This window comes from Coregonus clupeaformis, chromosome 13 (genome assembly GCF_020615455.1).
Source record: "Coregonus clupeaformis isolate EN_2021a chromosome 13, ASM2061545v1, whole genome shotgun sequence".
In the NCBI taxonomy this organism is placed as follows: domain Eukaryota; kingdom Metazoa; phylum Chordata; class Actinopteri; order Salmoniformes; family Salmonidae; genus Coregonus; species Coregonus clupeaformis.
In genome coordinates this window covers 23,398,472-23,414,215 of record NC_059204.1, presented here as the reverse complement: position 1 = coordinate 23,414,215, position 15,744 = coordinate 23,398,472, and the positions used below count along the sequence as shown (strand labels likewise).

Genomic DNA, 15,744 nt, shown 5'->3' with positions numbered 1-15,744 from the left:
CATCAGTCTCAAGTCATGCATATTCATATAATTCATATAAAATCTAAATGTTACCCCACCAACCCCAAATTGAGAGTTAGTGAAGGGGAATTCCAACCTTTGACATATATCACTTAGCTTCATTGTAGTTCCCTCACACAGTTTTTGATATCTTTTGAAATTAACTGAGATTATTGGTATTATTGGACTATTGTGATAACAATAATTGAATTTCATCCACTTGGTTGAAAGGGGCTCCACATGCCTTTGGCTACATGCACTCAATGTATCACCCACAAACACCTACCCAAAGGTAATTATAATCAAACAAGATATAAGTTTTGCATGTGATACTGTCAGTGCACAGAGCTACTGGCATGTGGACTAGAGTAGAAACAGAATCTTTGCCAAAACATGTACCAAGCTCATGATTACTGTTATTTTCAGTAAAACAGTCAATACAGTTCTGATACAGAGGCAATTAGTGTTCCAACAAAGTACATCAATCGGTGATGAATGGTACTACGGGAGCTATAGCAGCCACTCTAGACCACGTGGGTGGAATTCAATGTCTGTTTTCATTCTACTTTTCTAGACTCAACTATATAACTTGAAACATGTAATAGGACCATATATGCACTTTGTATTCCAAGGACCAGGAGTAATACAATAGTAATAAACCTAGTGTTACACAGAAACTACTTTTGCAAAAACTACTTATTTGCATGGTTCTCCAAGATTGTGTCCCCTATGTTCTCAGGTAAACCTGAGAGATACGCCTGCCTCACAGTCTCGTAATATAGGTGGCACAAGAACCTGAAATGGATATAAGCACAAGGTTAATTTGATGTTGTTTTGGTGGCCAGCTCACCGCTGCAGAGCCTTGCTATTGTTTGTAAAAAGAGCATTAAGCATACCTTTTAAAGTATCACTCTTTTTCAGTGTTTGAATTAACAAAGAAAATTGAGTGCAACCTTAACATCCAGGGACGTGTTTGTGCTCTTTGACATCGCACAGACACGTTGTACTGGGAAGTAAATCTGTGTCAGAGAGAATGCAAACGTGTTACATTTGTGTAAATGTTACAACTCAACTCAACAATCTCTAGAATAATCTACTTCACTAGCTAATTGCCTTTGCAAAAATGTATGTCTTACTAGGTGTGCATGTATGACACACCAGGGTTGAACCTGGTTAGTTAGCTAGCTAGTTACCTAGCTAGTGTTAGCTAGTTTATCACTAAAGATGGTGGTGTGCAAAATCACTAAATATATACCCATGCATTGTATGGACAACAACAGTTTGTAGAACAGTACAAACAAATTATATAATATAATAATATAATATGCCATTTAGCAGACACTTTTATCCAAAGCGACTTACAGTCATGTGTGCATACATTTTTACGTATGGGTGGTCCCGGGGATCGAACCCACTACCCTGGCGTTACAAGTGCCATGCTCTACCAATTGAGCTATAGAAGAGGCCTGTGTATTAAATGTAACTAGCCTAGCGCTGAGCTAGCTAATGTTAGTGGTTAGCATGCAACCGTTAGATACAAATTTCATACAAAATAAACTTCTAACATACGTCATTAGTGTTGTTCATTTGTACAAACGTTCCAACAGACATACAAAAATCATCTGAGACGCCATCTTGTTCTCAGTGACTTATATATAAAGTTATATTTCCAGAAACGTACTAATGCATAATTGGGAAATACTATCCCAGAAATTCCTGTATCACGCAAGTATTCTGGGATGCGCGGATGTCTACAGTAGTTTGCACACTAGTATTGGGAAATTCCCACCCACAACCATGCAACTCAAATTTCACAGGAATATAGCAGATCCAATTTCACCCAGAAACTCTGCTTTTCATGCAGGCTGTTCTGGAGGGATGGAGGGAGGGGGGTGCTCTCAGAGAAGAGGGGTGGCTCAACCTGAGTGACACAACAACCATTAACAGGTGTCATCACATCACTTAGTTCCACAGATTATAGGATTGGCTCTAAATGCAGAACCACAATCACAGTGTCCCACCCTCAGTTTCAGCTTGTTGTATCCAGTTTATTTAAATACCATGAAGTCTTCGCATATACACACAGATTGTACATACATGTAAGAGGGAGACCCATGGGGCGGCGCGCACAATTGGCCCAGCGTCGTCCAGGGTAGGGGAGGGAATGGCCGGCAGGGGATGTAGCTCAGTTGGTAGAGCATGGCGTTTGCAACGCCAGGGTTGTGGGTTCGATAAAATAATGTATGCACTAACTGTAAGTCGCTCTGGATAAGAGCGTCTGCTAAATGACTAAAATGTCAAATGTAATGAGGCAATAGCAGTGCCGCATCTTCCTTGGATCATCCGCTTGTGAGGTACGGTACTACATGAAGACTTTCCAGGATGTGGCAGGATAAACAGAGCAACAGGCGTCCTCTGGGTATCTGTAATGAGAGAGAGCAGAGGTGCCATAATGAAATTTTTAATCACATCTCTTTAATTAGTTTCAGTGGGACAGTGTATCTGGTTACAGAGAAACGCATTCATCCACCAATGTCAAATGCAGATCTTACCCCGTGCTTTGATTGTCGTCATTAGATACAACAACAAAAATAACATTAACAATAATAATAGCAAAATACATTCTGCATTTAATTCTGTAATTCCACATAATTTAGCAGTATCCATCTATGGTTTTAAAGAACAGAATATTGATACTTTGCAACTGAGACAGCAATGTTGACCTGACAGCAATATGATTGCTTTTTTATTGAATGTGAATTGGTATTGTTTCCCAAGGGTATGTTTACATATCAAAGAACGAAAATATGACCTGTCACTTTAAAATGGTTTAATCTGCCTGTCATATCCTACCCTCCCGCCTACATGGTATAAAGCAGCCTATCAGCTCACAGCGCACGTGACGAGCGTTCTATGTGATGACCTCATCCCTGGAGTGGGATGACGTCAAATTCAAGATGGATGGAATCACGACTACCACACACTCACCAGAATTCTGATATAAAGTCTTTAGTGTGCTCCGTGGAAACAGAACGAATGCATAGGGGTAAGTTTAGAAAGCCACAAAACTACTTTGGTTGAGATTATCTGGCGCTAGTGCTTTACATTGGACTCTTGTTTGGAGAAAAGCTTCTTTTTTTCCTGACGTAACTCGGAGGTGGTTTCTTCGTCTTTTCTAAACCCCACGAGCAACTGCTCTGTGTCTGCTCCTGTAGATGCTGCGTCTGCGCTTTAACTAACCAGGGAGAAAATACAGTAGTGGGTGTGTGCGCACACGCAGTGACCACACACTCGTTTCTCGAGCACTGTGTTTTTATTCTGTTTCTTTGACATTTCTCTTTCGGAAACATTAACACAAGGTGATTACGTGATTTCACCGCCAGCAACGGTAACAAACAGACCATGCACCGCGTCATTGTTTCAAATTTAATTAACCTATTTAGTCCATAACGGGGAGAATACTTGCCAGACTTCTAAAACCAGTTTCTGCTGAATTTGTGTCTTCAGGAATTTTAGCCACGTCTCGCGGATTATCTAATACTTGTTCTCCTGACTTCTCCTCAGACACATTGAATGGGGCGCAGCGTTCAAAACTTTTCTGAAATGGAATGTACTAGACATGTTTGTGTAATCATGTGGAATTGATAGCCGTGTCCACAGTTATGTGTGTAACGGAATGAACGCTGTCTGCGTCCCTACTAAATATGCCCCCTCGCCATGTCTTCTGATTAAAGACATGATGTAATCGAAATAGAACCTATAAATGCGCATGCGTCGTTATTTGCGCTCATAGCACAGATAGATACAGTAGCATCCTACTAGTTGCTGATCTAAAAAAATTTGTATAGTCTAATGCAGTACTCTTCATGGTTTACAGAATGTGTTTTGATATTCTAAAATTGAAAATGAAGGATTTAATAATCATGCACATTTTCACTAATAAATTGTTGGCACAGACTGCATAGCAAAATACCCCTTACCGAAAAAACAGGCTTCTGGCAAACCTTTGGCCAATTTGTCGCAAATTTGGGTAATATCATATTTTCACATGCATATTCGTTTTGTAGCAGACTGAACTTCTGGCAAACAATTCTGGGAAACTTGTGGCAAAACATTCTGTTTGCTGCAAACTCAGTATGAATATGCAAATTAAATCAGGTTTTTGGTCACTGTGTTAACTTACATACTTCTCAGAGAAAAAAACTAAAACATTAAATGTAGTAAATATACTAAACATGTATTAAATGTCTTAACATATCAAAATAAATCCAATACAACTTGAAATAATCAGCATGGTAAAAAGAGCAAAGACTAGATATTTCCCAAATAAATTGTTTATTTAATATTTTTATGTAGCTACAACATTTACATGAGAGAAATGTGAACACTATGGGTGGGGATGTTGACCTTAGGATGTTTAAAGGGGCAACTACAGAATTATTTACATGAGCCAAGTGATAACTGAGCAATAGATTTCAACCAATGGAAGTTTAAAAGATAAATAACAAAATGTAAATAATTCAAACTAAACTAAATCAAACCCAGTTCAGAACTATTGCCTTTTTGAGTGAACTTTGGAGATGGCGGAGAGTCCTTTGTCCAAAGCTTGTTGAATGCATGCACTGAAACAATCAGAAAACACAAAACAAACATAATCATGAATCATTAAAGTAGTTGGCATTTTCAGAGGTTTTTTTGATGAATGAGCAATCTGATTCAATGAACGTACATTTAGCTATATTCCGCGACAACGATCCAGTAAGTTAGCGTCGCGAGCATGGTCGCGAGGCTAACATTAGCTAGCTAGTAAACGTTACCACAGCCAGAGATATTAGCACAGAAAATGGCTAGCTAGCTAGCTAGCTAGCTAACGGTCGTTAGCTAACACTCAAGCTAACGTTAGCTAGCTACCTAATTATGATAGGACAACCTATTTAACCTGAATGACCATCAAATTCATAATTTGTAACATTTGTTACTTACCGTTTTCATGGTTTTCAGTCTGCCAAAACACTCTTAGTTTGTCAAAATGGTGTTAGCCGTTTTCCAGTCAGTCACTAAGTCGCAATAGAAGACTTGTAAGTTTCCACATTTTACATTTACATTTTAGTCATTTAGCAGACGCTCTTATCCAGAGCGACTTACAGTTAGTGCTTACATTATTTTATCGAACCCACAACCCTGGCGTTGCAAACGCCATGCTCTACCAACTGAGCTACATCCCCTGCCGGCCAAATCCCTCCCCAGCCCTGGACGACGCTGGGCCAATTGTGCGCGCCGCCCCATGGGTCTCCCGGTCGCGGCCGGCTACGACAGAGCCTGGATTCCACGTCTTGACACTTGCTCACGTTAAGGTGGACTTATCCCACTGGCTGGGTCAAATATCCATGCATGTAAAACATTTTTTTTTGTTTGCCCCACCAAGATTGACATGCTAAAATCGTCCGTAACCGAACCTTAATAACCCAGCACAAACGACCCAATCTTGCTGTTTTTACAGAAAACAACCCAACTATTGACCCAATGCCTGCAACCCAGCAATTGGGTAATCCAAACAACCCAACGTTTTGTAAAGTGTAACTTACATCTCAAAGCCATGCATGCAAGAAGCCTTGGCCTGTCTGGTCCACACACATTTCCCTGTCCTCAGTTTGATTGAAGGCCTCAATCTGTATTTTTGCCTTGTAACTGATTGTTTCTAGAACAAGAGAAGGAACAACATGATCAAGATGAGTTAGTTACTACTAGTTTAAAGCAATGAAAGATCTAATTGTTACAAATAATCAATGTATGGGCTACATTTGAAAAACATGCATTTGCATACCTTATCAATCTTGAAGACAATACACTCATTTATCACTCAAAAAGAGTGTTATGAGGGATTGCACCACAAACATATTTCCAGGGTGTTGATGCATCCTCTCTGCCTGTTCCAACACCACGGGTAGGGGAAGGGTATCCATCTGCAAAATAAAATGTTGCATTAATGTCAAATCAACTCATATTGTTGCTACCTTAGCTGTTGTGCTAGCTAACATGCTACTGAACTGTGACACTAGCATATTGACATGGTATTAAGACAGCAACGTATTCACCCAAAAATATAAATGTTTAGGAAAATCATTAGTTAGCTAGCTTAGCTACCTATCACATTAATGTGCAAAAATATGATAGCCAACGTTAGCTAGCTAAGCACAAGCCAGTCAGTGGCACTGACAGATTGAAACTGGTATCAACAAAATGTGTTTCACTCTATCCCATAAAACATTACTATGCTAACTAGACATAATTTAGCAAATAAAATGTTAAAGTTTATTAGCTAGGACGTTTAATTAATAAGTTAGACAATCACCGGACAACTTTGGTAGCTAGCTAGATAGCTTGGTTTCCATTTTCCAACAGATGTTTCTAATCCCCCTGATTGGTAATGAACAGTTACTGGTCTTGGAACTTTTTGCCACAGGTTTGCCATGGATTCAAATTGAATCTTGAGAGAATTGTCTGCCAGAAAAAAATCTCTGGCGAACTCTTTGCCACTAGTGGCAATAAATATTATTGCTGCCAAAGGTATGCTGCAGATTCACCAATAGTGGCAAACATTTGCAAACTTCTGGCAACATTTTGTGGCACACTATTTAGTTTGCAGCAAATTTACCACAAACTTGGGGAAGTTTCTGAAACATTGTCACACCTGTATGTCATATATGAATTTGACATAATGTTATTAGATTCTTATAGTTTTGCTGTTATTTATTTATTTAGGTAGATTTATTTGACACATAGTTTGTTTGATTTTATGTGTTTCCTAAATGTTTAGGTAACTCTTTCCTTACTTTATTTTATAGAAAAATTTAGTCAAAATAGGTGTCTTGAAATTAAAATCCTCTCCTTTTTGTTCTTGCCTTTCAGTCAGAATGGAGAGTCTGGTGCACTATAGTAATCCCTCCCACGGCCTCTCTGTGCTGGGGGTGCTCAACGAGCAGCGCCTGAGGGGGCAGCTCTGTGACACAGTCTTGGTTGTGGGGGATCAGAGGTACCAGGCCCACATGAGTGTGCTTGCCGCCAGCAGTGAGTATTTCCAATCCCTGTTCACACGGAGGCTGTCTGAGACCCACAAAGTGATACAGTTGGACTTCTGTGAGCCTGACGCCTTTGAGGTAGTGCTGAATTACATATACTCATCCTCCCTCTTCGTGGACAGAGGCAGCCTGGCAGCCATCCAGGAGATGGGCTACAGTCTAGGAATCCCCTTTCTAACCAACATCATGTCAACAAGGCCGCATGTGTCCTACTGCGTTTCCAGAAAAATGTTGTCCTTCTCAGAGGAAGTTGACAATGACAGCCAGCCGAGGAGTGTCATTATGCGCCAGAACCGAGGTGGTGATGCTCCCGGCCCCAGTCGCTACGGTTCAAATTATCAAGGAGAGCCCTCAGGACACAGGAAACCAAACGAATCAGCCAGGAACACTGCATCCAATCCCAGAAAATCAGCTGAAGCAATTGGTGAGGGTTCTGATAGCAAGCCCATCTGTTCATATGCCTCCATCTTAAAGGGGAAGACATTATCACGCACAGGGTCATCAGTAAGGCCACAGCTCACCTCCTCAGTCTCCTTCAGTGAATCTCCAACAGTCATGTTACAGACTGAGTCTGATCTAAGCACTAAAGAAGAGGAGGAGGAGCAGAGGCTCTACAGACCCAAACCAACATTTCAGGGCCAGGCAGGGGAGCCTAGCCAGACCATTGACAGGAGTGGCCCACTCATAAAAAGCCTGCTGCGCAGATCATTATCCATGGACAGTCCCGTCCCAGTCTTCTCCCCCACACTGGAGCTCAATAAGCTGCAAGGCCGAGTACAGTCGGTTGTTAAGATGGTGGCAAAGACAGAGGAAGGGACTGAGACAGAGCACAAACACAGTGTGAAAGTGGTTCCGCCACTTCTTCTCAGGTCAAGGCACCACAGTAGGTATGATGATGAAGAAGAAACTCAGGGAGAGGAGTTCAATGTGAAGACAGAGCCTAGCAGCCCACTGTCTGACCCCTCAGAGATCATTAGAATCACAGTGGGGGATTCTCTATCAGTCAACCTAAAAGACATTGAAATGAATTTCGACCAAGGCCCTACTAAGCCATTTTATAATCTCCCTGGAAAGAGAAAGGTGAGAAAAGAGAACAGAAGGTACCCATTCAAAAAGTCCAAAGGGGTGAACAAACATGATTTACCACGTGAAGATGATGACGACGACATGTCAGAATCTGTACCTCACAACTCCAACATGGACGACAATGATGGAGACTGGACTGATGAGCCCAGGCAGAGCAAGATGTTTAAATGCTGGAACTGTTTGAAAGTGTTCAGATCCAAAGCTGGACTGCACCGCCATGTTAACATGTATCACAACCCAGATAAGCCATATGCTTGTGACATCTGCCACAAACGCTTCCACACCAACTTCAAAGTCTGGACCCACTGCCAAACCCAGCACGGAGTGGTACAAAACCCTGCTTCATCCTCCAGTTCGTTCCAGCTGGATGAAAAGTTTCAGAGGAAGCTGATTGATATTGTGCGAGAGAGAGAAATAAAGAAAGCTTTGCTCATGAAGCTGAGGAGGAATAAGCAGTCTCAGGTGTTTGCCAAAAAAGGTGGCCTGAGATCAAGGTCAAATTTGATATGCCCTTACTGTGGGAAAACGTTTTTGTTTCTGTCTCAGTTCAAGCAGCATTTGAAGACACACCCTATGGAGAGAGCCAACCAAGAGACTGAGAGAGAGGGCAGTCTCTGCCAAAAGGACCAGGACCAGCCCGATCAAAGAGAGAACACAGACACAGAGGTTTACTCCTGCAGGCTCTGCAATGAGAAGCTGTCCTCTCACTTTGAGCAGGGAGACCACGAGAGGGGCTGTCGACACGCAACCGTGTGCCCGTACTGTGGCCTCCGATTCTCCAGCCCAGCGGTTAAAAAAGAGCACGAAGCACACTGCAAGTACAAGAAACTGACCTGCCTGGAGTGCATGCGGACCTTCAAGTCCTCCTTTAGCATATGGAGACACCAGGTGGAGGTTCACAACCACAACATTATGACTGTTAAGGAGCAGCTGAGCCATCAGGAAATCAATGGAGAAGCATTTGACCACCTCGGAAGGCCGCTCCATACCCAGGAATCTGTGGGAGCGCTGAGCTCCAGAGAGGACATCATCTACAGTGACTCCTCAGGTCCGCCTATGTTCGACTCAGAGGATTCTTCATCATTCGTGCCCGAGGACTTGAGTGTTAGCCAGCATAAGAACGACCATCACGGCGAGCTGACAGTCAAGGAGGAGCCCATTGAGGAGGCCGTGAGCGAGAGGGAGGATATGACGTCTGGGGCCTCCATCGAGCCCGAGGAGCCAGGTGTTTGGCCATGCGAAAAATGTGGCAAGCTCTTCGGTGGCCACAAAGATCTGGAGCGCCACCAGGAGCTGCTGTGCCACATCAAACCCTTCATCTGTCACATCTGCAATAAAGCCTTCAGGACCAACTTCCGCCTTTGGAGCCACTTCCAGTCCCACATGTCCACCTCCGACGAACATGGAGTGAGAGAGATCGATGACAGGCGCCCTTCGTCTCCCTCCCCCTCACCACCACCGCCGGTCACACAAGCAACTGGACGTCCTGCCCCACAAGTTTCTCCACCTAAACCAATGGAGGCAGAGCCAGTGGTAGCTAAATCTGTGGTAGCGAAGGAGGAAGAGAAGCCTGGAAGCTCGTCATCAATGCCCAGGACCAAGAGGCCAGAGATGGACAGATCATACAGTAGCCCCCTACCCAAGACGGATAGTGTGGATAATCCTCTCACCCCTCAGGAATCAGAAACCTTTTTTTACCATGCCCCCACTCTCTCTGCCCTCACGTTTAAGAGGCAGTACATGTGTAAGCTCTGCCACAGGACATTCAAGACTGCCTTTAGTCTTTGGAGCCATGAGCAGAGCCACAATTAAATGTCTCACTCGAACACCTGTGCTCTGTTTTTGAGCCTGAGATGATACTTTATGCTCACAGCATGGTAAAATATAAAATACAACTCTGTCTACACAAGAAAGATTTTGAATGTATCTATTGCTGTTGGTAGTTGGCTTTCCTTCATGTTATATTTTCCAGTGGCCATGTGTGTTGGTGTGAAAACGAATTAGTGCAATTAATTGCTGTTTGCCTCATCATCAGCTCCTTACAATGGTTACTTTGCCTTTGACATTGTTAGTACTGCATAAATCTATTTCAGATAACCCCCTTTGACTCGTCTTTACCTATAAAACTCTTTTGATTCAAGAAAGTGCTTTATTTAGGAATTGCTGTACTGTACAATTCAAGATCAGTTAAATGCTTTTGCTTAAATTGTGAATTTTTTTGATTGATGCGTGACGATTATGAATATGATATTAGTGGCCTCCGGCATCATGTTTATTGATATGCACTTTGCAATTCTGTTCGCTATTAACATTGCGTATATTGGTCAAATTACATTGATTAATTGCTGTTATATTAATCTTTATTTTGGATCCTCTGCGTCCCATTAACATTTCAGCTGTAATCTGTTTTGTACCATAACATTATGGTTTTCATATTGACTATTCATATTAATTCTTCATAATTCAGATTTTGTCATTGCCTTAGTGATAGTTCATGTAGATTATACAAGTAAACAAAACCAAAGAGGAGTTAGATTAGCAAGGGGATAAGAACTGGAAACACATGCAGTATTTTAACTGACACTTTTTGTAGATTCTGAGAAAATAAATAATCTTCATTTCTTGTTTAATTTTAGATATTTCACATTAAATTACAGATCATCATGAGTGGATTATTGTGTAAAGAATAAGTAAAATATGTACTTTATTGGGAAAGGAGTTTTGTTTACCTTCTGCCTACTGGGTAGATTTAGTTGTAGTTTTTTTAAATGATTAATTTGGTACAAAAGCACACAAGCAACTTGTATAGTAATACATACACAGGAATGAATTTGAATGGCCAAAGACATGAGTATTGTATCACTGCTCTGTGTCTGAAATAGTTTGTATGATAATTTACACAAGTAATCGTATGAATTGATAGCATGGTCTTAGCATATGCATCCTGAGACAATTTGACAAATGTTCTGTTAAAATGAAGCACAATAAATCGTTGCAGAGTAACTACTTTTTTTACTTGGATATTTTGAAGGATTTACAACCAAGATCCAATAAAGGGTTACAAAAATTAAGAACATGTGAAAGCAAGACTGTTGCCCTAGGGGGAAAAGTCGGATTTGGAAAATAGTTCCTATACAACAGTCAGATGATTTGGGGTTGCTGTGGTTGTGATGGCTTGTTAATTACAGTACATCTGGAAAAGAGGATTGAAAATAAGATTACATTTTTTTATCAATGATTTGTTCGTTTTATGATAACTGTAACCTCAGATTACATTTGTACATTTATTGAGACCGCAGTAACCACAGATATCGATATTCAGATTTGAAAGATGTAACTTTTTGATGTTTAAATTCTGTGGTTAGGTTCTAACAAAATATGTATTTAAATTTGTGCTCTGAATTTGTGTGGAAGCTCAAAAAAAAAAAATTTGAGTTAAAAGAAATTGAATATAATTTTGTGTAAATGGCAGCGTTTGTATAACTTTTAATTTTGTACCTATAATTAGTTTGTTTATGAAAATACATATCTTTATTACTCTGCTATTTCTGCAATCATGCGTATTTGTATGGGTTGCATTATTGTTGCTTTACATGAACGGCAGCTGTTTTGTGTTTTTTCTACAGTTTTTGTGCGTGAATTATTTCTGTAATAAAGAGTGATATTGCGGTAGCTGCCTTGGTATTGAGTGTGTATACTGTTTGGATTGCATTAATAAGAAACTAACACCCTTGAATCATGTTATGGTTTTCAGGAGAAGTTGGTATGTGTTTAAATGAGTAGTGCCTCTGTACCTGGCTTTGGCTTCCACTATGGAACTGTTGAAACTGCAATCTGGTTGAAAACATATTTTTTTAACATGTTTGCGCTAGTTGCAACATTATTAAGGCATGTCCAGAGCTGTTACAGATAAAATAGCTGTTACAGATGGAAAACCGCTAACTAATGTGATAAAGAGAAAAGGTGGCAATGTTATTCCTTGGACAGATGGTCACTGCCATGGGTCACAGAGATGTTTTTCAAGCTATATAGCCACTTGGACAGTGGTGACACATTTTTTGGCTGTGAATCAGGAAGTGAATTTGTGGTCTGCACTGATGTGGACATTGAGGATATGGAGTCATTATAGTACAAGGTCATCCTCTGAATGAAAAATATATGATTGGAGAGGAAACCTTTGCAACAGATTATGAAAAACATCCATACAGCTGAATGGCAAAGAATGCTTTTGAATAAAGCATCTGGCCTCTCAACCTAAAAAATCCCCTGACTGTTTAGTTACTAATTCTTTATTTGAAGATTTCCTCCACATCTTTGCAAGTTGACCTGTCTGATGATGCATGTTTGGTATGCAGTATACTGCACAAATCTGAACCTGTAAAGGACAAGACAGGCCAACAAGAACGTTGGGCGTCTGCAGTAAATCACCTGCTGGGTGTCGACAAAGTGTGGCGATTCAATGTGTAGTCAGGAAATTAACATAAAATGATTAACGATGTTCTGTGAAATGATTAACGAGTGGCGCAGTGGTCTGAGGCACTGCATCGCAGTGCTAGCTGTGCCACTAGAGATCCTGGTTCGAATCCAGGCTCTGTCGTAGTCGACCGGGAGACCCATGGGGCGGCGCACAATTGGCCCAGCGTCGTCCAGGGTAGGGGAGGGAATGGCCGGCAGGAATGTAGCTCAGTTGGTAGAGCATGGCGTTTGCAACGCCAGGGTTGTGGGTTCGATTCCCACGGGGGGGGGCCAGTATAAAAAATAATGTATGCACTCACTAACTGTAAATCGCTCTGGATTAGAGCGTCTGCTAAATGACTAAAATGTTTTTTTTTAAATGTACTGTGGTCAGAGGCAATAGGACGGCAACCCACCGCGCACGACCAACGTTCGTGTTGGTCTGTCTTGTACTTAACATCAGTAAGCACAGTAGCAGGTGGTTTGCTAAAATAACAATTTGGGATGTGAAATTAATTCAGGTGATCATTTTATTTTCAAAAGTGAAACATCTTTCTGCACATCATTTTCTTAAAGCAAATGTCAAACATAAATAAGAAAATGACTTTACAATTACTTGAAAATATAAAACTTCCATAAAGCAGTTATTAAATGAAAACCTGTTTCAGACAGACATGCTCCTTGCAGCACTTTGTTCATACAAAAAACATAAAAGCAAAAATGATACTTGACAATGTTATACTCTGTACTATCGGATGTGAAAGGTCATGTTTCAGTGTTGACAAAGGCATTTGGAGAAAGAATAGAGATAACTAGGATCCTAAAATGACTGCTTACAAATGTGAATAAAACTGATTTTACTTTCTGATTAGACATTGGGTGGTTGTACTTCTAGCGTACTATCAGTGCTTCTAACTAATAGTTAAGACACCCACAGGCCTGCAAATGCCCATGTCAATGAAGCAATTACATCCCATAGCCAATAAAGCCCACAATTTAACCTGGTCCCAGATCTGTTTGTGTCATCTTGCCAACCAAGGGTTAAAAAATTTAAGAACATGTGAAAGCAAGACTGTTGCCCTTGGGGAAAAGGCGGGATTTGGAAAATAGTTCCTATACAACAGTCAGATGTTTTGGGGTTGCTGTGGTTGTGATGGCTTGTTAATTACAGTACATCTGGAAAAGAGGATTTAAAATAAGATTAAAAAATTTTATCAATGATTTGTTTGTTTCATGATAACTGTATCCTCAGATTACATTTGTACATTTATTGAGACCGCAGTAACCACAGATATTGATATTCAGATTTGAAAGATGGAACATTTTGATGTTAGGTTCTAACAAAATATGTATTTAAATTTGTGCTCTGAATTTGTGTGGAAGCTCTTAAAAAAAGAAACTGAGTTAAAAGAAATTGAATATAATTTTGTGTATATGGCAGCATTTGTATAACCTTTAATTTAAGCAATTACATCCCCTAGTCAATAAAGCCCACAATTTAGCCTGGTCTCAGATCTGTTTGTGTTGTCTTGCCAACTTCTATAGTCATCCAATGGTCACAACCATAAGAGTTGACAAGACAGCACAAAACGATTTGGAACCAGGCTACCCACAGCCATGTTTTAAGATGCACATCATCTTGAGGTGCCCTCACAGTGCTAAGGTGTCTTTTATTAGCCTTCTCATGGTGGTGCTCACTGAGGTGCCCAGCGTATCAGTGATCTGAAAAGTGATTTTGTACAGGTAAGGCTGGACGTCTTTGAGGCTGGTGTCGAACACATTGTCCACTTCCGACTGGGTGGGCATCTTGGGTAGGTACTCGTGCCGGTTGATCACCTCCACGATGTTGATCACCTTCTCACCCAGCTTCTCGCCCACTTTCTCCCGGCAGATCTGTCTCTCCTGCTCGTTGGCCAGGTTGACGACATTGACCTTAATGCTCCAGACCTCCCAGGGAATACACTCATCGGAGAAAGGCCACCGGGACTTTTTTTTCTGGTAGAACTCCAGTGAGATTTGTCCCATTCCATCTGTCCCATTTCCCATGGCATCCTGTAAAGCACAATATAGATCCAGAGGTCAATGGATGCCAATAAATAACAATTATTGTTATACAGAACATAACTCATATGTTATCTAGCTATATGTTTTAGTGTATTATATCTATCAATTTCAACAATCAGTCATCAGATAAGCCTACCTTGAATTCTCCTACTGCTTTCCTGATGACCCTGTCAAGCTCATCTGAAGAAACACGAACAAAACTGAAATCAATGAAGTCGCAGTCAATGTCCTGTGTGCCAACAGTGCCAATGGAGTAGGTGCCCTCTTTCTTGTAATGAAATTTCCCAGTGCTGCGATGCAGTAATATAGTGTGTAACAGAGCCAACATGGCCTCGTCGACCTGTCTTCCCTCCACCGACACTTCCAGAGCCTCCGAACGGCAGTTCATGGTGATCTGTTTCCCCACAGAAGCAGATGGAATATATGGGGGAACTTGCTATTCCAGCACACCCTTCAACTGTTGTTTACGTTCCATCCAACTGGGCTAAACATCTAAACAAGCTAGCTAACGCGTTAGCTGCTAACGTTACTGCTAGCTATTGTAAGTAGCTAACTAGCTATTAACGCAGCAAACGTTAGTTTCCTGTGGCAAGCTCGATGGTTATCAATAGAACACGTTACTTTCAGACTGACTTGTTGAATATTGCAACATACATATGTAGAAAATATGTTGTTGCTAGCTATGTTCTTTACATGTATTTATTAATAATAACTTGTTGACACACAAACTGTAATTTCGTTGTCCTACTAAAGATGGGAGGAGCTACTTCTGTAAACGCAACGTTGGAAAATCTTGTGGTCCAATCCGAGCCTTGTGTCCGTTCTTATACCTCCGTTCTTGTATCTCTGCAATGTAACAACACGTGTATATAAGTCAGAAACTATCGATAAAAGCTATGTAATTGCAGTTATTTCTACATCAAAAAGCTGATTTTCTTAGATATGAAAATGTATTTGAAGATATAATTGATAGTTTCGGAAGACCAACTAGAGATGAAAACAAGGCCCACATGCGCACATGGGCACTTCAAAATATCGCTATGCACTCTGGGAATAACAG

At 40.9% G+C, this 15,744-nt stretch overlaps 2 protein-coding genes across 2 annotated transcripts; one reads left to right on the top strand and one right to left on the bottom strand.

Annotated features, from left to right (window-relative positions):
- The first annotated feature begins 2,951 nt into the window (after positions 1-2,951).
- Positions 2,952-11,837, top strand: LOC121579774 (zinc finger and BTB domain-containing protein 21). Its single transcript, XM_041894655.1, has 2 exons — positions 2,952-3,046; positions 6,910-11,837. The coding sequence occupies exons 1-2, from the start codon at positions 2,962-2,964 to the stop codon at positions 9,975-9,977; spliced, it is 3,153 nt and encodes a 1,050-aa protein (XP_041750589.1). The 5' UTR covers positions 2,952-2,961; the 3' UTR covers positions 9,978-11,837.
- Positions 11,838-13,132: 1,295 nt separating this feature from the next.
- LOC121579773 (autophagy-related protein 101) lies at positions 13,133-15,696 on the bottom strand. The gene is made up of 2 exons (XM_041894654.1): positions 14,821-15,696; positions 13,133-14,672 (listed from the first exon to the last, which is right to left on the bottom strand). Exons 1-2 carry the CDS (start codon positions 15,070-15,072, stop codon positions 14,271-14,273), a joined length of 654 nt encoding a protein of 217 aa, XP_041750588.1. The 5' UTR covers positions 15,073-15,696; the 3' UTR covers positions 13,133-14,270.
- Positions 15,697-15,744: the final 48 nt, after the last annotated feature.

What these genes read in the sequence shown, in the direction of transcription:
- LOC121579774 (XM_041894655.1), top strand. Translation starts at nt 2,962, where the DNA reads ATGGAATCACGACTACCACACACTCACCAGAATTCTGATATAAAGTCT. An exon ending in AACAGAACGAATGCATAGGG is followed by an intron (nt 3,047 to 6,909) that starts GTAAGTTTAGAA and finishes CTTGCCTTTCAG; the next exon opens with TCAGAATGGAGAGTCTGGTG.
- LOC121579773 (XM_041894654.1), bottom strand. Translation starts at nt 15,072, where the DNA reads ATGAACTGCCGTTCGGAGGCTCTGGAAGTGTCGGTGGAGGGAAGACAG. An exon ending in AAGCAGTAGGAGAATTCAAG is followed by an intron (nt 14,673 to 14,820) that starts GTAGGCTTATCT and finishes TGTGCTTTACAG; the next exon opens with GATGCCATGGGAAATGGGAC.